The sequence below is a fragment of the Zingiber officinale genome, chromosome 3B (assembly GCF_018446385.1).
Source record: "Zingiber officinale cultivar Zhangliang chromosome 3B, Zo_v1.1, whole genome shotgun sequence".
NCBI lineage: Eukaryota > Viridiplantae > Streptophyta > Magnoliopsida > Zingiberales > Zingiberaceae > Zingiber > Zingiber officinale.
Genome location: NC_055991.1, coordinates 76218502 through 76246237, shown reverse-complemented (window position 1 = coordinate 76246237; position 27736 = coordinate 76218502). Strand labels below are relative to the sequence as shown.

At 37.8% G+C, this 27736-nt stretch overlaps 1 protein-coding gene across 1 annotated transcript; it reads left to right on the top strand.

Moving 5' to 3' along the window:
* Positions 1 to 16751: 16751 nt before the first annotated feature.
* LOC121968368 (protein Brevis radix-like 1) lies at positions 16752 to 26705 on the top strand. The gene is made up of 4 exons (XM_042518780.1): positions 16752 to 16930; positions 17003 to 17322; positions 25392 to 25883; positions 26372 to 26705. The coding sequence occupies exons 1-4, from the start codon at positions 16832 to 16834 to the stop codon at positions 26451 to 26453; spliced, it is 993 nt and encodes a 330-aa protein (XP_042374714.1). The 5' UTR covers positions 16752 to 16831; the 3' UTR covers positions 26454 to 26705.
* Positions 26706 to 27736: the final 1031 nt, after the last annotated feature.

Here is a 27736-nt window from a genome sequence, read left to right as displayed (position 1 = left end):
TGGGAATTATTTCTCAAAATGTTGGTGTGCTACACGTGAATGCTGATAATGACATGGCTTCTCATATTGTTGTTCTGGTTGGTGATGTGGCGAATGATGTGGCTGACAAGGGGAATTCTAATGACATTCCGCATGTGATCATTGCAGTTTTCTCTCCTCCCCAACAAGCCTAGTTATAGGAAAAGGCAACATCATCAGAGTATGCAGAGAACCCGTGAGAGTTGCAACGACGGAAGAAGAGAAGGTAACGCAGGACGAGAATGTGACTATTGAAGATGAGAACATTCGAAAATAAAAAAAGACTTGGGCTAGCCTTTTCAAGGACAATCGAAGGAAAAAGAATGCTATAAATTTGGATCAATATGAGGCTACGAGGCAGGCAGAAATGGAGTTGTGGTTAGTCTCGTTGGTTGCTTCATGGGGGGGCATCTAGGCAAAAATGGAGTTGTGGCTATAGCTGAGAGATGGAGGGTTCCTTACAGATTCTTTATGCACAAGAGTGGATGAATCATCTACCATTTTGATATGAAGGAGGATATGGACAGCATGTTGCAGGGAGGGTCATACTTTGTTTTCGGAATTCCCATGTTCTTAAAGATCATGTCGAGGTGTTTTTTATTCAATGAAGACGGGAGGTTCATTGCAGCATGGATTCAAATACATGGATTGTCTCTGGATTATTCGTGACAAAAAATTTTAAGTATGATTGCCTCGAAAGTGGGGAAGCCATTGTACACTGATAGTTTGACACGAACAAGGGAGATGTTGGAGTACACTAAACTCTTGGTAGAAGTTTCAGTTGTTGGAGATATAATTCATGAGGTTCCAATTCAATTGCCAATGGGAGCTTAGTTAGATCTCAGAATTATCTATGAAATGGTGCTTGACTTTTGTGATGATTGTCAAAGAATTAGCCACAACAAGGAGAATTGGCGTAAGAGGGCAGCTTCAATAGAACAATGACGTCGGGCTGATCACGAGGCACTGTGGGGGTCCAGATATGAACCGTCCTCAAAACCAAGGTCCCAATCGGTCCATTATTGAAGGAGATCAAGGTATCGGAAGGCTGTCTCATCAAGGGCCGAATGGTGCGGCTTCGGAGGTGTCGAATAACTTGGCAATTGTGGTTGTACATGATCTAATTTTGGCTATGATAGAAAGGCCTCTAGGTGATGTTGGAGACACGAGAGGAGCGGTGGGTGTCCCCCCACAGCAAGTACCTCAAGATGAAGCATAGGATGATGATGGGTTGTCCACCATTCCAGAGGTCTCGATTAGTTCAGGCTCTTGTTCCTCATTGGTGGCACCAGTATCTTCGGCATCATCTTCATCATTCGTATCAATGACCTTGGGCTCTACTTCTTCTTCATCCTTAGCTGAATTAGTGAGTAACGGAGGGGTGGGCAGGACATTGAATGGAGGCCCTACACCCGTGCAAAGTGATAGACAATTACGGATCTGAGTAGTTCGAATAAGAGGTGTTAAATGCTTGTAGCTACGTGGAACATTAGGAGCTTTCATAAGTTTCTAAAATATAGGGGATGCAACACTTCCTCAAGCAAAAGGATATTCAGATGATGACATTATTGAAGATGAAACTAGTGGAGAATTCTTGACTCAATTATGCAAAGGTAATTTTTAGGTATGGGACATGTTCGTAATTTTAATATGTCTAACCATGATCGTATATTGCTCCTTTGGGATTTACAGAGAATTGATATGTAGGTTGTTATGACAACCGAATAGTTCATCCATTGCCGTGTTCAGTGTCGGGTTTCCGGAAGAGATTTCTTAGTGACATTTGTTTATGAGCTTCATTCCATTATTGCTCGGAGACCATTATAGGAGGTACTTACGGAGCTTGGTAGGACTATCTCTAAACCATGGATGATTATGGGAGATTTTAATTTAATTATATCAACTTAGGACAGACATGGGGGATCTTCGGTCACCAACTATGAAATGAGAGATCTTTAAATTTTTACCCAAGTATGTGATTTAGTGAATCTTCACTCCATTGGATGTCATCTCACTTGGTCCAATGGTACAGTGTCTTGTAAATTGGATAGAGTTACGATGAATTCTTTTTAGTTGATGACAGATTTTAATGTTTATGTGGAGTTCACGACACCCAAATACTTATCGGATAATTCATGTAGTATAGTGCATATTCTACCAAAGGATCACACACTCAACTAGCCGTTTAAGTTTCTTAATATGTGGTCATTGCTTAAGGACTTCAAGAAAGTGACGGAGGAGTCTTGGGAGGCGCCAGTTATGAGAAATGCTAATGCTCAATTTGTGCTAAAGGAGAAACTACAACATTTGAAGGGTCGGTTGAAAGAGTTGAACAAGGAGCAATTTGGTCACATTTTTGAAAAAGAAAGAAGGGAAAATCTGAGTTGGAAGAATTGCAACATGGTATTCTAGCAGGAGGAGCCATCCCCCCATATTTTGAAGACATAAGGAAGAAGGCAACGCTTCTAACGGGGGCGGAGAATCAATTCTATCAACAAAGGGCTAACAGTTGGAGTTGGTAAGATCGGTGGTTCAAGAAATAAAGTGTTAATGGCTTACTATGCTTCCTATTCCCGGTGGAGTTATTGAGAAGATAAAGGCTATGTGTTGGACATTTGTGTGGACTTCGAAGCTTCTCCCGATATCATAGGCTACCATTTGCTTTTCTAAGGAAGATGGTGGATATGGACTACAAGATCTTCATGCATGAAAAGAAGTCTTGATAAGAAAAATGTTATGGGAGATTCAATCAAAGAAGGACTCAACATAAGTAAGATGGATTCACCAACACTACATCAAAGGTGTGGACTTTTGGCAATGGGAGGTAAAGCCTTCGGACTCACCTCTTATTAAAAGACTTGTGGATATTTGATGCAAAATGCAAAGGGGTTCACAAGGTATTGGGGAGGCAAACATGAAGATAATTGAATGGTTTATGGGTGACAAGAAAAGGACTGTTAGTGCCTATGACTTCTTCAAACCAAGGGGCCGATGGTAACTTAGACCTCCATGGTATGGAGGCTAGAGCTTATTCCAAAGCCCGGTTCTTCATGTGGCTACTAAGGCATGAGAAATTACGGACGATGGATAGAATGTCATATGAAGAGAACAAGACTTGTATGCTTTGCCAATGTTAAGATGAGTTGAATGGTCACTAGTTATTTGTGTGCCCTATCACATGTGCTCTTTGGAACAAGGTGAGGAGATGATTAGAGATAAATTATGAAGTTAACTCAATACCGGAAGTATTTTACATTCTTGCAACATTACAAAGGTGTAAGTCGGCGAATGAAGGTCCTACATCTTGGAGTTTCTAATATGATCTATGTTCTGTGGGACACATGCTTATGAGAAGATGTTGTCTGATGTTGACAAGATGTCGCGCAAGGTTCAAGTACATGTGTATCGTTTTATGGACTTGTGCAGATCGTAGTGGTTGTAGTGTGATGTGATATGTTGTATACACAGATGAATTTGTTAATCTGTGTTGGTTTTGGTGGAGCTTGGCCAATCCATTGGTTTTGGTGGAGCTTGTGTAGTCTGTCGTGCTTCCTTGTTGGCGTGTGAGTGTGGTTGTCTTGTGGGGATAACCTCATGTCTAGAGGTTGGGTTAATTGTAATGGTTGTATTGTGCGTGTGTGGATTGCTTAGCACCATGTGGGTGTAAGATTGTGTTGCTTACTTGTCATCGTGTGAATGCAAGCATCTAATTGGTGCATGTAGATGGTGTGCATTGTGTTGCTTGCTTGTCACCGTGTGGGTGTAAACTTGTGATTGATGCATGTATGGTTGTGATTGCCATGGTCACCTCATGTCTAGAGGTTGGTTTTGATTGAGTGGTTTGAATTGTAAACTTGAGGTTGTAACCTCTTGAATCTCTTATAATACATGCACCTATTTTTCGGGATTTTCCTTTACTAATGCAAAGTCAAGATCCAATACATCTAAATGAAAATTGACTTGCTCACTTCATTTAGAGAAGTTCAAACCATTAAACACAGTAACAAAAGAAACTTGCGAATGAAGAGAAATTACTGTAAATAAGATATACAGATTCAAATAAAACATTACAATATTATAATATACCTTTGGGCTAATATTACTCTGTTGGATACAAATAATTTATTGCCGGAGATATACAGGGTATTAGCTGAATTTAAACTGCTCTGAATTAAATTCAACTTACAGTCGAGATGACCTGAGCGGATAATCTCAGGCTGCCAGTAGGGACTAGTTTCTACTACGAGCCGAAGAATTGTCGAGTAGGAAGATTGGCTGAGCCGCTAGTCTGTGTAGTTGAGCGGGCAGGTTGGCCAAGCACAGGGCGGATCAACCGAGAGGGCAGGTCGGCCAAGCACAGGGCGGATCGGCTGAGAGGGCAGGTCGGCCAAGCACAGGGCGGATCGGCCAAGAGGGCGGGTTGGTCAAGCAGAGGGAAGATCGACCAAGAGGAGAGTGGATCGACCGAGCAGAGGGTGGATCGGTCGAGCGGAGAGCGGATCGATAGAGAGGAGGGCGGATCGACCGAGCGGAGGGTGGATTGGTCGAGAGAAGGGCGGATCGATCGAGCGGAGGGCGAATCGACCGAGCGGAGGGCGAATCGACCGAGCGGAGGGCGGATCGGTCGAGCGGAGGGCGGATCGGCTAGATCGGCTAGATCGGCGAAGATGGCAGGTCGGTCGACCGGGCGAGCTGACCGAGACCTGCAAGAGTCACAGTTTCCTTGAAACAGATTCGCCTCCACCTCCGGCTATGCTTCGAGGCTTACTCGGGTCATCTGTTTCCCAGGATACAATGGTTTGACCATGAACCCCACCAAGCACTGGTGATCACGACGAACTGAGTGACACCCGATCGCTATCATGAGCACTCTGTCGAGCAGGAGTTGCACAACAGAGGAGGGGAATGAGGTGGAGAGCTTCTACTTGCTTCGCTGCGTGTGTTCTCTGCCTGTGATCGCAACCTCCTTATAAAGGAGCTCAGATCAACGACAGCGTTAATGACCATTACTTGCCGAGCAATGAAACGTCTACCGTTTCACTCATTATTACTCGAACGTTTAGATTCTTCATCAATCTCAAATTTAATGCATCCGTTATATAGCAGCAAAAGGTTTACGTGGCAAAATATTGGTTGTTCCACTTGGGCGAATTTTACCTCGATCGGTCCGACATTCGGCGCGCGCAGGTCGTGCTTGCACATGAGTCAACATGGTTGAATACAATCCAAGCCCTAGATTTGCATCCCCCTGCACACTCACGTGTGAGAGAGAGTCTCTCCCCATGCATTTGTTCAATGCATGTGAATCAATATAAACCAACCAACAAACCTTGAAGCTCCCAATGTAGGACTAAAGTCTCATTCACAATGAAACTTCTTTTCTTTCACCTCTTCTCCATTCACATATTTAACATACTATATATTATTAAAAACATTAAATGTCTTCTAACATACTAAGAAATTAAAATCTTTAATCAAATACACTTTTCATCTTTGATAAACAAAATATATCCAATTTAAGATTTTTAATTTTCTTCGTTTATGCCACTAATCATTAAAAAAAAAAAAAGTTCCGTTGGGAAAATCTATTATTTTAATGATATATAAATGAGCATCATTTATTTATCCCTTTTTTTAATAGACATTTTGTAAATATGATAAATAAATGATTATTTTATGTATGACAATTAATTATTTTAGTTTGATCACTTTGGTGACCACAAAATATTTTAATTAACATAAAATTATGCATATATTTATATCATATATATAATCATAAGCAATCTTAATTATCTTTAAAATACGCCTGTATATTTACAATCATTAATTGAATTCATAAACTATAATGTAATGGTTTATTTGCTGATATTGCAAATTATTAAATTTTCAATAATATTTTTATGAAATTATTTTATTCGTAAATAAATTTTGTATAAATTAAAAATGGAGTTAATGATTATATATTAATTATTAAATTAATAATTTATTAAAAATATTAAATAAAACTAATATATTATTAATAAATTAATTAATATGTATATTATAAATATATATTTATCATAGTATATAAATGAATATTAAATAAAGATAATAAATAGAAAATATAGATAATGATGTGGTTGGACCAATATATAGTACTTGTTGGGTTCATGATTATTAGAAGAGGTTTATAAAAAGTGTGAGTTTTTAATTTTGATGTGATAATGATTTAATATAGTAGGTCCCATGATGATATTAGATTTATAGGTTCAAGGTTGTGATTACCTTAAAGATATCTACAATGCTAGGATTGCAAGTGATGTAAAATTAGTGGATTCAAGAACCTAGCATCCAATTTTAGATGTTGGGTTCATAGTAGTTTTAAAATTAAAAAAAAAAATAGTGGGCTTGGGTTCCACGTATAGCTATCCATCACATACTCTTTTTTTTTAATTATTTTTTTAACAAAAGAAAATTTAAGGAAGAATCATTTTTGGTAACAATTAGCAACGTTTATTTTTTTTAAAGAACGATTAGAAAAATAACTATTTGATATTATTTTTATTTTAACAATAACTTTTTTTAGCTTATAAATAGAGACATATTTTCATTTCTCTACTCGCTCTCTAAAACTTTCACCATAATTTCTCTACAATAATATTTTTATCTCCTTATTCTAAATGGTCAAAAGATATTTATTTGGTTCTCCAAATATAAAGGGAAATTCAAACTCTCAAAATTCTCAATCACGTTTTCTTCCCAATCCTCATCCGTCTCAATTTACTTATGCAACTCAATTTTCATAAAATACTCCCACTGGTTCGAATTTTGTTCCTCAACTCAATTTCCATCTGATTATACTTCAATGGGTAGCCAGTTTATAATGTCACCTCCTTCTCAAGTATTTACTGTTGGAGCAATCCCAATGGTCCATGCGACCACGTGTTTTGGTGTTTGGGCAAAGGGTTTAAGTTAGGTTCACCCTTGTTATTTGATATGTGTACTTGAGTTGTGCAGGACTGCAGGATACACATGTGACTCAGGTTGACGGCTTCGGGTCTGGTGAAGGATGGAGCATCCGAGGGACAGTGGACAAGGCAACGAGGACAAGGGCCGAGGGAAGCGACTTCGAGGCATACGCGAAGGATGACATTGGGGACGAGCCACGGGCTTGAATACATCCGAGGGACGAGAGCCAAAGGAAGTAGGCTTGAAGGCAAGAGGTCAAGGCTGCAAAGAAGCGTCAAGTGAGTCATAATGGTGAGGGTACGACTGCACGAAAGATTGTACTCGGAGTAAAAATCATAATGCTAGGGTTTTTACTGTAGCAGTACTACTAGCGTTACTGTAGCAATACTATAGCGTTACTGTAGCAGTCGACTGCATGTTTTAACAGTCGACTGGTGCAGTCAACTACGCAGTCGACTAGGCGCGAACAGAATGGTTCTGTTCGTTCGGTCAGTGTGGATCAGTCGACTACATGTTTTAGCAGTCGACTGCACCAGTCGACTGGTATCGAGCCGTTGAGATGTAACGGTCGAATTTCCACAGAGGGCAGTCGACTGCATGTTTTGGCAGTCGACTGGTAGGCGGAGTTTTCAACCTGCGGCTTATATAACCAAAGCTTGGGAGTTTGGTTATAGTTGACGAAATAGAGGTGGTTAATCTCTATTAGTAGTCTACTTGTACCCTAGCTTGTAAAGAGTCCTTGGTGAGAGTTGTGGTGAGGTTTCTCCACCCACAAGGAGCTACGTGAGCTAGCCGGAGGTCTTCCGGGGAGTAATCCACCAACGGATAGGGATCGTCCACCTTACGGACAGCCGTGGAGTAGGAGTTTTATCTCCGAATCACGTAAATTGGTGTGTGTTGGTTTGCTTGCTCTTTCTTATTCTTTATATTTGTATTTAGCTTTCGTATTTGTGTTTGTATTATTTGTATTCCGCTGCGCAACTAACAAATACGTAGAAAGCGATCGATTTGGGGGCGCCGTCTATCCAACCCCCCTTTCAAGCCGGCCACCGATCTCCCAACAAGTGGTATCAGAGCGAAGCCGCTCTCCATTGGACTAAGCGCCAAGGAATCAAAGATGACCGGCTTAATTGAACCGCCAAAGCTTGAAGGTAGAGGCTTATGTGACATCACATATTGGATGATGAAGATGGAAGTCTTCTTCAACATGGATTGGGACACTATGATGGTGGTCAAAGAGACGTTTGAAGTCCCGAAGGACAAGAAAGGGAAGAAGCTCCGACCACGACATTGGACGGAGGAGCAAACCTCTCGATCAAAGGCAAACGACAAGGTAATATCTATATTAATTGATATTTTGCCTAATGACGTAATGAGCCTTGTAGGTAAATACGAGAATGCTCACGATTTGTGGAGCAAGATAAAGAAGGCTCAATGGGAAGAACCTATGCCTACACAAAAAGAAGAAAAATCCGAAGAAACGGATGAAGAAGCTTAAGTAGAGGAGGAACAACCGGAAGGTGAAGAGCACTCAACTTCCAAGGAGAAAGAGGAGAAGGATGAAGAAATGTCATCCACTAGTGTGGATGAGGAGACATCCTCAAAGGTTGAAGAACAATTCAAGACAAGCGAAGAAGAAGAAGAAATCTTGGAAATCAACCTAGCAAGCACCTCCACCGAAGTGAAGTCAAAAGACCATATAATATGTTTCGGGTGCAATGAGAAGGGACACTACAAGAATAGATGTCCTATGGGTAAGAAGAAGGTACATCCTAAACCCAATCAAGTTATTTTAAATTCTAATGTGGGTTGTAGGAATAAAGAAGTCCAAAAGAAGAAGATGCGCATCATATGTTTCACGTGTGGAGAGAAGGGTCACCACCACACCAAATGCCCCCAAAAGGGGGAAATCAAGAAGCTTGCGCAATTGAAGAAATGGGAGAAAGAGAAGAAGAAGAAAAACTCAAGTCAAGGGGGAGCTTTAAGGGTAAGGGAGGTATACCCTAACTTGAAGGTTAATTCAAATTCAAATTCTTATATTCACATGCATGCTAGGAAAAATAATGATAATCATTATGTAGCAATGAAAAATTTTGGATTTAAATATCATGATAGGAATAGGGAAATTGTAGATCAAAATCCTAGAAGACCAATGCATGATAAATCAAGAAATGGTAGACCTAAGGAGACCCAAGACATTAATCCCAAGAAGGGGAGATACATGCCTAGAAAGGGTAGGTCTAGGAATGTCCATGGTGGACATGTTGACTCTAGGTTTAGGAACCTAGAAAGGGAGAATCAAACTTTGAAGACAAAGCTTGGTAAATTAGAGAAAATCCTAGAAAGATTCAATATTGGATCTAAGGGTTTAGGCATGGTGTTGGGTAGCCAAAGACCCAACAATGATAGATCGGGTCTAGGATATCGATTTAGTGTCTCCAAGGCTAAGGGAAAGTCTTATGCTAGGGTTGCATATGACTATAACAAGGAGAAGCCAATAAATGGCAAGAGAAATCCATTTAATGGTAAGGAAAAATTAACCAAGGACAAAGTGTCCAAGGTTAAGAAAGTTAGGTTTATAGGCCAAGTGTCACCGGAGGTGCACCGATGTGGCCTAGCCATTGTGGATGAGTCACCTAGGGAGGTGGCTAAGGTTAAGAGCTCTAGGGGGAGCTCTAAGAGTCAAGTTGGGACCCATGGAAAATGGATCTCGAGTGGGTACTACTTGGGAGTCTAGATTGGGTCATGAAATGTGCCAAGTGGTTTGGAGATGGACTTGAGTCTCAAACCTAGGGTTTTGGCACAATTGAGTTGTGTTTCATGCTTGAAAATATGACATTGGGGTCATATAGCATGATAATTGATTTTGGATGTATAGATGTCATATAAACCAATGCTAGGGATGCATTGTGGGTTAGTATGGGCAAATACATCAAGAGGAAGCCAAAACTAGGACTTTAGGTCAAAATTTAATTGAACTTTTTAGCTAGTTTTATGTTTTACGTCAATCTTAGGATTTGTGATAAATATATTTTTATATATATTTTTCCCAAGTAGATATTGATAAAATAGACCTCTCCACGAAATTTGAGAATTTTTGGAGGTCTGTGAAATTTCTGGCGCATTTCTGAAGTTAGCCAGAAAAGGTTGATTTTTGCATGAATAGTGTACCAGTCGACTGGTACAGTTACCAGTCGACTGGTAACACTGTTCATGAGCACAGAATGTCTCTGTAAGCTCATTTTCATGGGGGCAGTCGACTGGTACTTCTGGCAGTCGACTGATACCAGTCTAAAAGTGTTTTCAGCATTGGATTTTGACCAGGTCAGCTCGTATAGATATATGGGATTCATGGGGGATTAATACATGAGTTTAGGGTCAATTTGGATGACAAATTTTCAACAATTGGGATATTGTTGGAGAAATTTTTGGATGTTAGGCAAAGGGGGAGAAGTAAGGTTTAGTTGGGAAAACCTGAAAGTGTCTTTGCGTAGGGGGAGCCTTGGGATAGGTTCTTAAAAATCCCTGTGGGAAAATTCCTAGCTAAATGGGGAGCATAGGTGTAGGGGGAGCCTTGGGATAGGTTCCAATGCATGATGCATTGTTTCAGCATTGTAAGTCCAAGTGTGTAGCCTTGGCATCGTAAGTCCATTTGGCGTTGTAAGTCCAAGTGTGTAGCCTTGGCATCGTAAGTCCATTCGGCGGTATAAGTCCAAGTGTGTAGTCTTGGCAACGTAAGTCCATTTGTATTAGCATGTTTATTTGCTATTTGTTTTCCCTAACTTAAATGTATTGCCAAACATCAAAAAGGGGGAGATTGTTGGAGCAATCCCAATGGTCTGTGCGACCATGTGTTTTGGTGTTTGGACAAAGGGTTTAAGTTAGGTTCACCCTTGTTATTTGATATGTGTACTTGATTTGTGCAGGACTACAGGATACACATGTGACTCAGGTTGACAACTTCGGGTCTGGTGAAGGTTGGAGCATCCGAGGGACCGTGGACAAGGCAACGAGGACAAGGGTCGAGGGAAGCGACTTCGAGGCATACGCGAAGGATGACATTGGGGACGAGCCGCGGGCTTGAATGCATCCGAGGGACGAGAGCCAAAGGAAGTAGGCTTGAAGGCAAGAGGTCAAGGCTGCAAAGAAGCGTCAAGTAAGTCAGAAGGGTGAGGTACGAGTGCACGAGAAATTAAACTCGGAGTAAAAATCATAATTCTAGGGGTTTAGTGTAGCAGTACTGTAGCGTTACTGTAGCAGTCGACTGCATGTTTTAGCAATCGACTGGTGCAGTCAACTGCGCAGTCGACTGGGCGCGAACAGAATGGTTCTGTTCTTTCGGTCAGTGTGGATCAGTCGACTGCACCAGTCGACTGCTAGTTTTAGCAGTCGACTGGTATCGAGCCGTTGGGATGTAATGGTCGAATTTTCACAGAGGACAGTCGACTGCATGTTTTGCCAGTCGATTGGTAGGCGGGGTTTTCAACCCGCGACCTATATAACCAAATCTTGGGAGTTTGGTTATAGTTGACGAAATAGAGGTGGTTAATCTCTATTAGTAGTCTACTTGTGCCCTAGCTTGTAAAGAGTCCTTGGTGAGAGTTGTGGTGAGGTTTCTCCACCCATAAGGAGCTACGTGAGCTAGCCGGAGGTCTTCCGGGGAGTAATCCATCGACGGATAAGGATCGTCCACCTTACAGACAGCCGTGAAGTAGGAGCTTTATCTCTGAACCACGTAAATCGGCGTGTGTTGGTTTGCTTGCTCTTTCTTGTTCTTTGTATTTGTATTTAGCTTTCGTATTTGTGTTTGTATTATTTGTATTCCACTGCGCAACTAACAAATACGTAGAAAGCGATCGATTTGGGGGCGCCGTCTATCCAACCCCCCTTCAAGCCGGCCACCGATCTCCCAACATTTACTACTCCATCTCCATCGAGTAGGCCGTCGAATGAATCTCGACAAGTGAGTTTGGGAGGATTTGGATATGATAGAGAGCTCTCAACACCAATTTCAATGCTACACTCTCAATTTCCACCACATTCGATAGCACTTGGGATAGAAAATATTAACCTCGAGGATGATGAGGAGGATGACAAAGAAATGAATGCCCCTCGTAATAGAGCTAAGGTGATGTGGTCAACCGCAGAGAAGAAGTGTCTTGCAAGAGTTTGGAGAACTATTACCAACGACCCAAAAGTTGATAATGCACAAAAGAATAAGCATTTTTGGCAAAGTACCACCACGTACTATAATGATAATCGACCTGCGGGTATGACAACAAGAGATTGGACATCGATAAAGTCACATTACTATCGGGTTATGCCTGATATTGGTAAGTTCTCAGGACGGTACAATATTTCTTCAACAATCGGGCTAATGGTAAAAGTGACACTGATATTTTAGTCGCTATATCCACATGATATGTGGAAAAAGGTACATAAGAATAAGGCTTTCAAATACGAATGCTTATGGAAGATTATAACAGAGTGCGAGAAATGAGCTCCCCAATCACTTGGTCGTCATGCTGACAAGAAGGCGAGGACTTCTGAATCAGGAGCACATACTTCTTCAACCAATCTACATACTAATGGTGATTTTGAAATTTGCTCACGTCCAATAGGGCAACAGAAGGTGAAAAGAAAGAATAAAGCCAAAGTTACAGAAGATGAAGACTTCAACGTGAAATGGGAACAAATGCAACAATATCAAAAGGAAAAATTAGCGCTTAAGGAACTCGAGCTAAAACAAAAGGACTATGATATGATTATGAAAGATACGAGTGGAATAGCAAAGGCACAACTTCATTGGCATATGAAAATAGTTGAAGAAATTATAAAAAGACATGGTCTACAATAGATTTGTCATTTGTGGGCGTTTATGTTTTTCAATTTATGTTGATCTTTGTCATTTGTTGACTTTTATATTTTTTTAACTTATGTTGTACTTTATGGTTCGTTGATTTGTAAGTTTTTAAAATTTATGTTGATCATTTTGAGTTTTTTAAATAAAAAGTGTCTTTATGTTGTATTATTGATACAAACTAGCCGTTATAAAATAATCATTATAAAATATCCATTATAAAATAGTTGTTATAAAAATAATCGTTGTAAAATAGCTGTTATAAAGTAGTCATCGTAAAATTACAATTATAATTAAGTCGTTGTAAAATAGTTGTTATAAAGTATCTGTTATAAAATTACCATTGTAAAATAGTCGTTATAAAGTAGATGTTGTAAAATAGCCATTATAAATTAACTGTTACAAATTAGTCTATATATATCAATGTGTAAGTTATGATTCTCCATTCCATTAAATTTCTGATTTGAACTACTTAAAACTTCAATTATATTCAAAATGTCTGAGAATCTTCATTGCTCTAGAGAAAATAATATCCGTGAATTTTGGAGAAATGAGATGTGGGAAGATGTGGAAAGATATGTTCATCGAATGATGATTACGCTACTTGAGCAGGAAGAGTAGAGACGTCAAGAAACTTAAAGTTCTCAAAGAGCTACAAATCAGAGATATGTGGATCGGGATCGTGAAGACAGACATGTTCACCTTGTCCTAGATTACTTCTCGGATGTTCCAACATTTCATGCTGATGTCTTTCAATGACGATTTCACATGCATAGAGAGTTATTTATTCGCATAGTCGATGCCCTGACAGATCATTCAGAGATTTTTAGTGGAGAAGAGACACAATTTGAAGAAAAGGTTTGTCGCCACTTCAAAAATGCACAGCGGCTATTCATCAATTGGCATATGCATCCCCTGTCGACTCTCTGGATGTAGGATCAAAAAGAATTTAGATATCTCCACAATGGTATGATATTGTCCACTTTGGGCCTAAGCTCTCATGGTTTTGCTCTTGGGCTCTCCCCAAAAGGCCTCATGCCAATGGAGATATCTTTTCTCTTATAAACTCATGATCTTTCCCATGTATTTTCAATGTGAACTATGTTTATAACCTTGCAACCCTAACACTGGATGAGTATGTACTGATGGGTGAGAGAACTGTCCTTGATTGCTTGATCAACTTCTGTCGATGTATGATCGATATGTTTGAGGCATGATACTTGCGAAGACCCAATGTTACTGACACTCAACACTTGCTTCAAATGCATGAGCAGAGACACGACTTTCCTAGAATGTTGGGCAACATAGATTGCATGTATTGGGAGTGGAGGAATTGCCCCGTCGCTTGGAAAGGCTAGTTTACTAGAGGCGATTATGGCATCCCAACAATAATTATTGAAGCTATCGCGTCTGTAGACTTGTGAATATGTCATGCTTTTTTTGGCGTCGCAAGGTCGTGTAATGATATAAATGTTCTTAACAAATCACCATTATTTAATGTCGTTCTACAGGGAAATGTTCCGGATGTTAATTTCACGGTAAATGACACATCATTAACAAAAGGATACTATCTGACAAATGCTATATACCCGGAATGAGCTACGTTCATGAAGAGTTTTTCGTGTCCCAAGGATCCTAAGAGGAAAAAAATTCAAGGAGAGACAGGAGGCTGCAAGAAAGGATATGGAGCGAGCATTTGGAGTGCTCCAAGCCCGTTGGACAATAGTTAGAGGTCTTGCGTGATCTTGGTACAAAAATGATTTAAAGGATATCATGTATACGTGCATTATTTTGCATAACATGATTATTGAGGATGAAGAAGATGCATCAGTCAATTGGTCAGATGAAGACTCTTCTCCACCGACACGAAAAGGCATGGGCTCTACCCAAGAATTCGGAGAGTACCTCCAGAATCATAGTGAGCTACATGATAGAGACGTGCATCACTAGCTTCGAGCCGACTTGGTTGGACACGTCTGGACATGTTATGAATGTGATTAGTGGGGAATAAGTTAATTATTAACTAATTCTATTTTAATAAATCAGTGCAAAAATTTATTATATCATGCATTATTAAACATACGGATCATTATTATATAATGAAAGATTAATATACATTTGACAAATGAATTTATATATTTAACGTGATTAATAGAAAAAGTCGATTATATATTTCATGTTATTAATGCATATATATTTCACCATAATAAATTTATATATATGGAAACATATAGATTTCACGAATCTCTGATTCCTCATGTTAATTTACATTATCATTATATTTATTATATTAAATGGATCTTGAAATCTATATATTTTACATATCTTAGCTCGATGAAAAAGTCATTGTAATGCAATTATTTTGCATATATATGATTTCTCTCTTCTTTCCTTTGTTTTAAATGAAAGCACAAACAATTAATTTTTATATAAAGGATATTATATATTGTGCTTTGTATTTATAGGAAAAGAGAGGATCAATATATGCATAACATTTTCATTTCCGTGCATCCATCGTGTATTATTATTATTATTATTATTATTATTTACATCTGTTAAAATAATAATAACAATAATTTAGATAAGTTACATTTCATCAGTAACTTCAATTGCATGAAGTTGATTTAGTTTTACCATCACATGTATATTAAGTTATTTTAATTTTAATTTCATATTTATTTACAATTTTAAGATCAAATAATATTAGATAATAATTATTATTATCTAACACAATGTTCATTAAAAAAAATTTTTATCTATTAATTTACTGAGACTCAATCCTAAATGACAAAAAAAACTAAGTAAATATTATACATTACTCCTGAGGCAACTATATAAACTTTTAATGAAAAAAAAAAGAATTTACAATTAAAAAAAAGTTAGCGAGCAACAAGAATTGGAAGAAAAAATAGAAAAAAGAAAAATAATTTTTCTTTATTTCTCAAAAGAAAAGATTCTTTATTTTAAAATACTCCGTGGACACTTAAAAAAATGGCAAAATATATAAAGAAAATAAAAATAATACTTTTTTAATTAAGGTATCCAACTGTTTAAACTGACTAATTTTAAAGATATCATAAATTAAAAAATATTAGTGAAGGATAAACCGACTACATAATCAAAACTACTACATAATTATAGTAGTTAGCTATGATTCCGTAATTATTATACAATTATAATATCTATGATTTTATAGTTGTTATAACTACATAATTATAGTAACTATGATCTCAAAATTATTATAATATTGACTACTATCAATAAAAATAAATTATTTATATTTTAATAGTTATATGATTTGTAATTTCTATAATATAATATTGATTAATGTTGATTAAAAATAAAATATTTATATTACAAGAGATATGAATTATAATTATTGTAATACAATATTATTAATATTAAATAAAGTTGAATGCTTAATAGCATAATGTTGACTAAGATAAAGGGTATATGTTATAGAAGTTATGAATTATAATTATTATAATACATAATTCATTAGTATTAATTATAATTGAAAAGCCTATATTATTGTAGTTGTGAATTATAACTGTTTATAGTTTATTTATTTTGATTAGATTTAAAGTGTTTATCGTAATGAGTAGGAACTCGTAATCTTAAAAATAAGGATAATTTAAAAAATAAAAATATTGGACGGAGGCAGGGCTCCTCTTATCAAGTATGGATCCTCTAATAAGTACAATTTAAAGGATGAACTAAGTGGGGTTTTATGAAACCCCACCTACTATACAAATAGGATTCATAAAATTTAACCTATGAACAACCTCTGGTCTGCCTTATCTCATGTGATTTTAAGAAAAAAAAATGTTTATTCCATTTTTGCCCGGTATTTTTTTTTCAAAATTTACATGATATTTTAAATAATTCCCTTTATTTAAATTAGCAACTCGATCGTCTTGCTGTTTTAAGCTTTCTTCTTCCTCTTTGGCGTTCCGGATCTCTTCTCCTCCTTCCTTTCTCGGCCGATCTCTTCCCTTCTCCCATATGTTGACCTGCATTTCCTGCCCTAAGCAGTTTGGCCGAGGCCGAGCGCCGTTCTACGACTCCGACGACGATGACGCCGTCAATGAAATCAGTCCTCAAGTTGCCAATCTCTTGATTTAGATCCAATTATTGCCTTTTTTTTTTGTTTTATTCTATGATTCTTTTGTTCAGATTAAGGATATGACTTCCGGAGCGACGGAGCATGGACGGCGCCGACACCATCAAGGATCCAGATTCACCAAATCGGAGGGAGTGTTGACGCCGAGAACTGCGGCTGCGAAGTGGCGAGAGATGGAGGCGCGGATGCGGTGGCTTTCCATCGGCGAGAGGACGCCTTCGGTCAGCGGCCGGACGGAGGCTTCGTCGGCGTTTCTTGAGGACGGAGAGGACGAGGAACCCAAGGAGTGGGTGTCCCAGGTTGAGCCCGGGATACTGATCACCTTCCTCTCGCTTCCACAAGGCGGTAACTATGTCAGAAAGATCAGATTCAGGTACTTCGTTTCCACTCCCATTTTCACCCCGTTTATGTGATCCCTTCTCTTGTCTCCAAATGCGATGAGATCTGGTTTTCTTCAGTGAGGGATTTCCACTTCCCACTGACTGAGAAAAGGAAATCTACTTGCTTACAATTAGGGTTGCCAATGAATTGGATAGTGCGAAAATATTGATATTTGAATTTGAATTTGAAAAATATACGTGATATTTGAATTTGATGTAAAACTCGGAAATATAAATAATTTTGGCTTGAGCTTGAGTTTGGTTAAATGACTTAAATTTGAGTTCGGCTCATAAATGACTAGTTAACCATCGAATAAAATGTTATGGGTTTGAATTCGACTTGAAAAAATTATCAAGCATATTATGAGTTCCACTCAAATTCGATAACTTCAAATACAAATCACATATTTTTTGAGCCGGCTTGAAAACCTCACGAACAGGCTCGATTTGTCATGGACCATCCATGCTTGCCAATTAAAATTCCCTACTGGTATATAGTATTTAGCACAATGTGTTTAAGCTACATGAGGAAAGAAAGTGCCAAACTTCAAAAAAACTTTAGAAATTTTCTAAGGGAGATCGTTTCTCTCTTGGTGTAATAGTAAAGTTGTTGTCATATGACCTTCGTGGTCATGAGTTTGAATCGTGGAAATAATCTCTTGTAATGTAGGATAAGACGGTATACAATAGACATTTTTCTAAGACCACCTATTGACGAGAGCTTCTTGCACCATATTACCCTTTTATAGCTTATTTTCCCCTTAAATTCGTGCAATGTTTTTGGCTTTAGGTGCCGAGTCAAACTGGAATTATAGGGGTGTGAAAGGCTTTAAAATTCTGCTCAAAAGTTAAAAATTGTGACTTTCTTAGGCTTGTTCCCTTCCTTTTTAAACTGTAAAGAATGTTTCTTTGGGACTGGAGGGCCTGCTGTGCTTAAGCTGTATCCTGCTGGTGCTGCTGTATGGCTCTGTTGTCATTTGTTTAATGTGGAGTATGGATGCTGTAGGTTGTGAGACATTGAATTGTCTTCATGAGCTGGAGATTTCTCTTTGACTTGGGGAATCATGGGAAGTGGCACTCACGTCTAACTGTAGTATGTGGGTCTTGCTAGTTGCCACAAGATCTTGATGATTTATTTTACCTGAACCTGATTGTAGGTTGGTTGGAGAAACATTGTGTGCTTTATGTTGAATCTTTCTAGAGAATAAAAATATATAAACACTGAGCTTTTGAAACAAGTGTTTAGTCATTCATATGGTCTCGAATCCTGTCTATGTATAAAATCACATCAACTTACTCTTATTTATATGTTATGTTTTGGCCATCCACACATGAAGAGGATGATAAAGGATATAGTGGGCAACCCCAAATCTCCACTACTTGGATAGCCAAATGAGAGACATTGTATGTAGGGTTGTAAATGAGCCAAGTTGAGGCAAATTTTGTGGTGTTCAAGTTTGCTAACCGAGCCAAGCGTAACTAAGCCATTTCAATGGCTTGGTTTGGTTTCTTTTTTACAAACTTAAGTTTCGTTCGTTTACATGTTAGCGAGCTCTCAATTCAAGTTTATTTGATTGTTTGAAACTTTTACATTTTTAAGCTTGTTTGATTGATTATTGAGCTTGATAATACAATCTTGTTTGTTCATTTTGAAAGTTTTTTTGTTTATTTACTATGTTGACAAGAGTTTTGTTGCTGAACATGGTTCACAAATTTTGTTCGTGAACATTAACGGATTGAACACATGTATTCAAGTTTGTTCATTTAGTTTAATAAGTTATTCAAGCTTATTTATTTAATTGACATTGTGTGCATTAAACGAACATAAAAAAGTTCAAACAAAGTCAAACACCAAGCTTACTCATGAATGTTTGGTTCATTTACAATTCTATATAGTGAGGGAGAGCATTGCATGGAAAGAGAGTCGATGGTCTACTGTAACTACTGGCATCCAAAGGATTACACTACCTTAAGGTGCTCCATTGGCTAACACCTTTGATAAGAACCTATACCACTCTTGAAAGGGGACTCGTGGCAATTTCTAAATACATCTCTTAGTCAAATGGATAGACAACACATGTCTGATGAAGAGGGCATTATCTACAAAGAGAGCGAATGGTTGACAATCATAGACATTCAGTTTTCGCTTTTGACATAGGCTATCATTTTTGCTTATCAATCCCTTGTCGAGTGATGCTAGCTCATGAGAATAAGAGAATAAAACGATGTAATGTGCTTTTAATTCTCCCTACTTATGGGACCAAGTCACACACTTTGGCTCATGCACATTCAGTTTGCTCTACCTTGTCCCGCTAGGGCAAGCTGAACTTGCACTAGCCAAGCCATGCCACCTCAATAAAGCTATAACCACCTTAGACAAGCTTCTTCCACCTTGGGCAAACCATACTGCCTTCTATCTGAACTCAACTTGTACTCCTCTAGATTATATCATGATGTAGGTATTAAGAATATAGCTTTGACTAAAGATAGTGTAAGTACCCCGAGTTGATTTTGATGTGATCAACCAGGTTAAGTTAGGTTCTGTGCTATTTGATGTCTTGTGTCTAAGTGTGTAGAGACTTAAAAACACAGGAAGTCGAGCGGACGACGTAGCAAGTGAAAAGGATGGCATAGGAAGCAAGTCGACGAACTCAGTGCATTCAAGGGATGAGGAGCTACAGAAGAGTACACCAGGGACGAGGAGCTACGAAAAAGTACACTGATGGACGAGAAGGGAGCCTATGACACTTCTGAGGGACAAGAAGTCGGAGTGCAAGATTACTCGAAGAGAAGGCGGGATTTGGGTTCGGGTGAACTCAACTCTGGATCGTTGGAGAATCACCCAAGCGACCGAAACAGCCAGATAAGTCAACATGAAGTTGACTTGTCCAGGCATCCGCCCGGACAAGGTCCGAGCGCTCGGACCACCTTAGGCCAGAACAAGCGCCCCGTCGAGACATTGCTACGAACATGACGTTCGGAGTCCACGACAACAAAACTCCAGGCGCCCATACCGCGTCTAGGCGCTCGGGGACCGAGAAAATCCTATCTCCAAGCCATTACGAAGCAGATAAGGCATCACGGTGGAGGCGCCCGGAGCTGCCACATCATCAACGACTATATTTCAACCAATGAGCTATAAATAGAGCCTTGGTCCTCTTCATTCAAATAATACACTGTACTTTCATTTTCAAATTCATTCTTTGTTTCTGTTGGAGCGTTAATGTCTACAAGAGGCTACTCTGCCTTCACCGAAGGAGATCTTCTAGTTGAGCTTCCACTGTCTTGGATTTGCAACCTCCCCGGTTGCAAACCAAGTAAATTCTTTTGTCTCTTATTTTGTTTGTGTGTTTTTAAATTTTGTTAAACTAACGTGTGTTCTTTGCTAAGTTCTAAAAGCTAGAGAAGTGTTAACTTTCTTTCAGGGCAATTCACCCTCCTCTTGCCGGCTTACTCGGGACCAACAATTGATATTCGAGTTAGACCGCTCTCGAAGGATTAACCATTTGCTAAGTAAGGAGACGATGGTCGAACCAAGTATTTACCCATCAAAATTTGAGGGAGAGTTCGCACTCTGGAAACATCGGATGAAGGTATTGTTTAAAACCGATTTCGAAATTCTTTTAATAATCGAATATGATTTTGTAGTATTCAAAGATCAACAAAGAGAAGAAAAAGAAGAATATCTTTGGACCAAGAAGGAGTAAAACGACTTCGTAGCCAATGGAAGAGTGGAATTCCACCTACTAAGGGTGCTACCACCTCAATTAGTCAACAAAATCGGCGCCTACGGATCAGTCAAAGAACTTTGGGAGAAGTTCCTGAAGTTGCACAATGGGACCTCAGAGGCCAAACTCACAAGACGTGACGTGACCTGTTCCGGAACAAACTCAGCAACCTCCGAATGGAAAAGGAAGAATCGGTAGCTCATCTACATGCAAGAATCGCTGATCATCGGACTCAAGAATCTCTAAGAAATTGTAACAAACCAAGACTCGCTAAGGTATGCGCTGAATGTTTTCCATGAACACCCGAGTGGACGTCCATAGTAGACTTTTTCTACATCTCCAAGGACCTTGAGGTAAGTACTTTAAAGAATATATTTTCAACTTTTGAAATATACGAGTTGAGATGCGCAGGTTTAAGAAATAAAGAAGAAAAGTCAGCTCAAAACCTAGCACTGAAAGTTAACCAGAAAGACGAGACGGATTCCGACACATCGCTCGACAAAGACGAAGTAGCTTTTATGGTAAGGAAATTTTCAAAAAAAATTAACTCTAATAGCCTTGGTAAGAAACAGACCATGAAGCTAATCTAAAGCAGAACGAAGGTTCGTAGCCAACAGCAGAGTGGAATTCCACCACTAAGTGTGCTACCACCTCAAGAAGTCAACAGAAAACTCTAGGGGGGCGTTTGGTTAAATGATGGGAATGACTATGGGTATGGGTTTGATAGTAGGGTGGAATGGGAATAGGAATGGAAATGAAACCCATCAAATTATATGGGTTTGTTTGATTCCCATAAATCTAGTAATCATTCCCAAAATGTCATTCCTAAACTCACAATCCAAACACTATCTTTTACTATCATTTCATTCCCTCATTCCCAAACCCATCAACCAAACACCCCACCTCAAAGGTCAAACTCACAAGACGTGACTTGCTCCGGAACCAACTTAGCAACGTCTGAATGGAAAAGGAAGAATCGGTAGCTCATCTACATGCAAGAATCAAGGAGCTGATTATTGGACTCAAGAATCTGGGAGAAATGGTAACAAGCCGAGACTCGCTAAGGTATGCGCTGAATGCTTTCTCAAGGACACCCGAGTGGACATCCATAGTAGACTCTTTCTACATCTCCAAGGACCTTGAGGTAAGTACTTTAGAGAATCTATTTTCAACTTTTGAACTTCACGAGTTGAGATATATAGGTTTAAGAAATAAAGAAGAAAAGTCAGCTCAGAATCTAGCACTGAAAGCTAACCAGAAAGACGAACCGGATTCTGACACATCACTCGACGAAGACAAAGCAGCTTTTATGGTAAAGAAATTTTAAAAAAAAAATTATGTCTAATAACTTTGGTAAGAAATAGACAACGAAGCTAATCTGAAGCAGAAGGAAGGTTCGGTGCTACAATTGTCAAGAAGAAGGGCACATAAAGGACAACTACCCTAAGCTGAAGAAAAGGAGAAAGAAAAAGGGCCAAGACTGATGAAGAACAAAAATTTAAAACCCATATGAGATGAGTCTTCGTCAGAATCCGAGATCGAGACCTACGCTGGACTTGCACTTATGGAAAATCATCAAGAAGTCGACCTAATCCGAAATGAGCATAGAGAGCATCAATGAAGGGGAGCTTCGAATGTTGACACAATAAGTGAGGTATGACTCTTACCTTCTGACCAGTTGTATGAAGGTATAAAGATGCTATCTAGAACATTATGCAAACTACGAAATAAATGCATGGAGTTAAAAATAGAAAACAAGGAGTTAAATATAAACTTAGCAAAAGCATGTCCATTAGAACTTTTTCATAAAATTCAAATGAAAAACTCTAACTTAAAAGAGGAAATGGGAATATTTAAAAAGAATTATGCAGGTTCAAATGTTTAGAATTCTAGAAAATTTTAAAGGCTAAATTGGTATTTAAGATTTTACAAGTGCCAAATTAAAAAAATTCCTAGAAATTATATATCACGAAAATTTCTGATAAATCCAGTAGGTAGGAACTTATTTTAAGTTTCTGATTAAAATTAATTTTTATACATGCTTTAATTTTATTTTAATTTTAAATATTATTTACAAAATCAATTAGTTCATATACCTACTCTCCATATTTTTTATTGGATTTTTTTTTGTGATGCACAAATGAATTAACAGTTAGTATAAAATTTTTTGGGATTTTTCAATGATTATATAATTTTTTTGTGAATTTTTGATCAAAAAATATAATTTAAAGTTTAAAATTTTTTGGAGATGAATTTTTGAAAAACTTGATATTTCAACTAATTACCGTTATATTTTTAATGTTTACAAAAATCAGCCAGGTTTTTAGGATTCAAAAACTATTTTTAAATATTTATTTTTGAAAAGAACTTTATCTATTTAAAATATTTTCTACAATTAAAATAAAGAATGTTCTACACTTAAAATTTTATCACGGTTTCAAATTATAATGATTATTATTGGAAAAAAATTTCAAGATTTTTTGACACATTAAAATAATTTTTAAATTATTTTTGCAAAAAATTCTTAATAATTGATTAAAAATTATTCCTTTTTTAACTTAATTTTGGTAAAAAAAATATATAACTGATAATTTTGTCTTACACCCCTACAAAAAGTTTCAACATTTTTCTAAAAAACTTTCATATTTTTCCTAATTTTTTTTATGTGATCAAAGGGGGAGAAGATTAGAGATTAAGTTTAGGGGAGGTATAGATTTTAAGATTTTATTTCAATTTTCATTACATGTTATAATTTCCAATTTATTTACTTGCAATAATTACTTATTTTATTATTTGTTTTACTCTAACTTAACTTGGGTTAATGCACATCAAAAAAGGAGAGATTGTAAGTACCTCAGATTGGTTTTGATGTGATAAATCAGGTTAAGTTAGGCTCTACGTTATTTTGATGTCTTATGTCTAAGTGTGCATAGACTTAGGAACACATGAAGTTGAACGGAAGACGCAACACTTCCGAGGGATGATGAGCTATGAAAGAGTACACAGGCAGATGAGAAGAACGTGCACGATACTTCCAAGGGATGAGAAGTCAAAGTGGAAGACTGCTCGAGGAGAAGGCTGGAGTTGGGTTCGGGTGAGCTCAACTTTAGATGGCCGAAGAATCACCCAATCGACCGAATATGTCGGACAAGTCAACATGAAGTTGACTTATCTAGGTGCTCGGACTTCAGGCACTCAGACCAGTCCGAGCGCCCGAACCACCTTGGGCCAGAACAGGTGCCCCGTCGAGACGTTGCTAGGAGGATGATGTTCAGAGTCTACGTTAACAACTCCAGGCGCCTGGACACGTTCCAGGCGCCCGGGTACCAAGAAAATCCTATCACAAAGTCGTTGCAAAGCAGAAAAGGTGCCACGGTGGAGGTGCTCGGACTTGGTCCAAGCGCCCGGAGCTACCACATCATTAACGGCTATATTTCGACCAGTGAGCTGTAAATAGAACCCTGATCCTCTTCATCAAATAATACACTGTACTTTCATTTCTGAATTCATTCTTTGTTTTTGTTCGAGCATTAATGTCTGTAAGAGGCTACTCCGCCTTAACCGAACGAGATCTTCTAGTTAAGCTTCCACTGCCTTGAATTAAAAACCTCCCCAATTGCAAACGAAGTAAATTCTTTTGTCTCTTACTTTGTTTGTATGTTTTTAATTTTTGTTAAAATAACGTGTGTTCCTTGCTAAGTTCCAAAAGCGAAAGAAGTGCTAACTTTCTTTCAGGACAATTCATCCTCCTCTTGTCGGCCTACTCGGGACCAACAAATAGGAATGCTGCTTGTGATGCATCCATCATACAATAATAAAAATAATCAAGTCTTATTCCACTAAGTGAGGTCGGCTATATGGATCTTCCTAGGTCATTGAACTCTATCCCCTACTATATCATTATTTTTATTTAAATAAATTTTATCTTGTTTTATTATTGTTAACCAGTCTTTTTTTTTTGTCTTTCTCTTCCTCATTTGATATATACTTTTGTCATAGTTTTACATCGCCTAACTGGAGCATTTATTAATAGTTTAAAAGTACATGTCTGTATCATCTTAAACGTATTTCCGAGAGTTTTTCCTCAATAGGTACAACCCTGACTTTCTCTTTAATATTTTCATTTCTTATCTTGTCCATCATTATATGCCCACACATCTACCTTAACATCCTCATCTCTTTTACTTATGTGCTCAAGTCATAACCCAACATTCAGCTTCATATAATATTTAACTGTCATTTTATAAAACTTTCCTTGGTATTATCATTTTGTCATTTAAACTAATTTTTAAACATTGTACATGCTTGTGAAGCCATTTTCTTGTGTTGTCTAGTCAAGACATGTTTGACCAGTATCGAGCCCAAAAGTGGTGGGAAGAAAATTATGAGGATGTCATGGAACTATACAATGTCCAGAGATTCAATAACCAGGCCATGCCTCTTCCCACACCACCAAGATTCGAGGACGAAGTTAAAAAAGGCTGTGCATTGGAATGTTCATCATCAGATTCACTTGAGCAACACAAAAGTTGCAGGGGCCATTACAATTCCCATCAACACAGCCACTGCTACGACTCAAGCATCTTAACTACAACACCAAAGCTGTCGAGCACCAGTGGTTCAAAGACAGAAACATCATCCACAGATGCATCAACAAGAGCAAGTTCTTCGCCAGAGGAACTGGATCAGTCTGAGGAGATCTTCTCATCTGTGAACAATGCTAGTGATATGGAAAGGGAGTGGGTGGAAGAGGATGTACCTGGTGTGTATATCACAATCCGTGAATTACCAAGAGGAATCCGAGAGCTTTGCCGTGTCAGATTCAGGTCAGTCTTCTATCAACCATTATCTTTTGATTCTAGTTCCTCTAGTATTGTGGTTGTACTCACAGAATAAACATTTTTATAGCATCTCTTTCAGATCTTCCTGTTTGATCTTTTTCTAGAACTAGCACAGAACCTTATGTATCATTGCACATTATTAGATTGCCTATCATACTGTTTGGCTTCAAGGCATTATTTATTTAACATGTTCTCTTGGAAAACACAAATCTTAAGGGTTCAAAGATGACCAATTGAAAGATATAATAGTAGACCAAAGAATAATCAAATTAAGGCAATTAAAAATGGCATACGAGATCTGAATACTAGTAGTGATACAATAGCATAGAGTTCAAGGGAGAGATTAATACATGAAGAAGCTGATTCCAAAAAATCAGGACTCACATAGCCCCTAATTATGATAAATATTTTCGGTTTATCTTACAATGAATGGCTCATGCGGACTCTTTTTCTACTTCCATCATAATTTGCAGCCGGGAGAAATTTGGAGAGATGCATGCTAGGTTGTGGTGGGAGGAGAATCGTGCCAGAATACGACAACAATATCTTCGATAAAAGATGTCAAAAACTTCCCTTATATCAATTCAAGCTAACAATTTTCAGTCGGTGTGTACTCGTGAAATGTAACTTTGTTGCTTGAGTTTTGAATAATTTCCTGCTGCTTTGTCAAATGACCAGAATGAGGATTCATAAGAGATTGGGGTTTTGCTCAAATGAATGCCAATCAGTGTTATCTCTTTGTGATTGAGAGGGTGTGTAGTGTATAATCCTGCCCCAACAGTTGGTTTTCTGCTTTCCGAATGATTAGGCATGATAACTATTTGCAAAATCCATTTCATCATTATGCACATTTTGTCGTTGTTGAAGTAGATTGTTTTTCCTAATGCTAATTGCTACTTTTAGTGATCTAAGTATTTAGGTGCTCTCTAGATTGGTGAAGAAGATCCTCTTTTAGTTGGAAGATCGGAACCAAGCTCGAAAGCCACTAATACACAATAACTTAGTTTTGATATTACCAGGCGAGTCTCTCATCAGTCAAAGTAACTCTTAAGTAAATCCATACAATTTCCTTTTTATGATGTATATAAAGAGGTTAGTTACAAATAAAGATGGATTACTTTCTGCTATTTCTTTTAGCTTTTTCGATTCGAATAAATTGTTTGCCCATGCAACCTCAATTGTTATCAAAATCTAGTAGAGTTAGTTACAACAACAATAATCAAATCTTATCTTACTAAATAGAGTCGGATATATAGATCTTTCTATGTCATTGGACTCTATCATTATTGTTGTTAATCAAGTCTTTTTTAGTCTTTCTATTTCTCGTTTGATGTACATATTTGTAATAGTTTCACATCGTCTAACTAGACATTTATTGATCGTCTAAGTATATGTTCATACTAATTTAATCATCTCTCGAAGTTTTTCCTCAATAGGTGCAATATGACTCTCTAATATTTTAATTTTTTATCATGTCCATCCTTATATATTCGTACATCCACCTTAATATCCTCATCTTTGCAACTCTCATTTTCTGTTCATATACTCGAGTCATAGCCTAATATTCAGATCCATATAACATAATAAGTTTAACTGTCATTTTATAAAACTTTAAGTCTTAAAGGTATTTTACAATCATAAAGAATACTCAACGTTCTCCTCCATTTCAAACATCCTGCTTATTTTCTAACTAAGATATGTCTCTAAATCCCTCCATCCTTTTACAAAAATAATCATAAATACTTAAAATTCTATTCTTAATACTTAAAATCCCTCTGTTGTTGTTGTTGAACTATTACTTTGTACCTAAGTTTCAGTGAGGTTCAGTTAAGTATGGT

Excerpts from the sequence above, each read along its gene's own strand:
- LOC121968368 (XM_042518780.1), top strand. The coding sequence starts at position 16,832 with ATGTTGACCTGCATTTCCTGCCCTAAGCAGTTTGGCCGAGGCCGAGCG. Across the intron at positions 16,931-17,002 it reads TCAATGAAATCAGTCCTCAA|ATTAAGGATATGACTTCCGG; the intron begins GTTGCCAATCTC and ends TCTTTTGTTCAG. Across the intron at positions 25,884-26,371 it reads CTTTGCCGTGTCAGATTCAG|CCGGGAGAAATTTGGAGAGA; the intron begins GTCAGTCTTCTA and ends CATAATTTGCAG.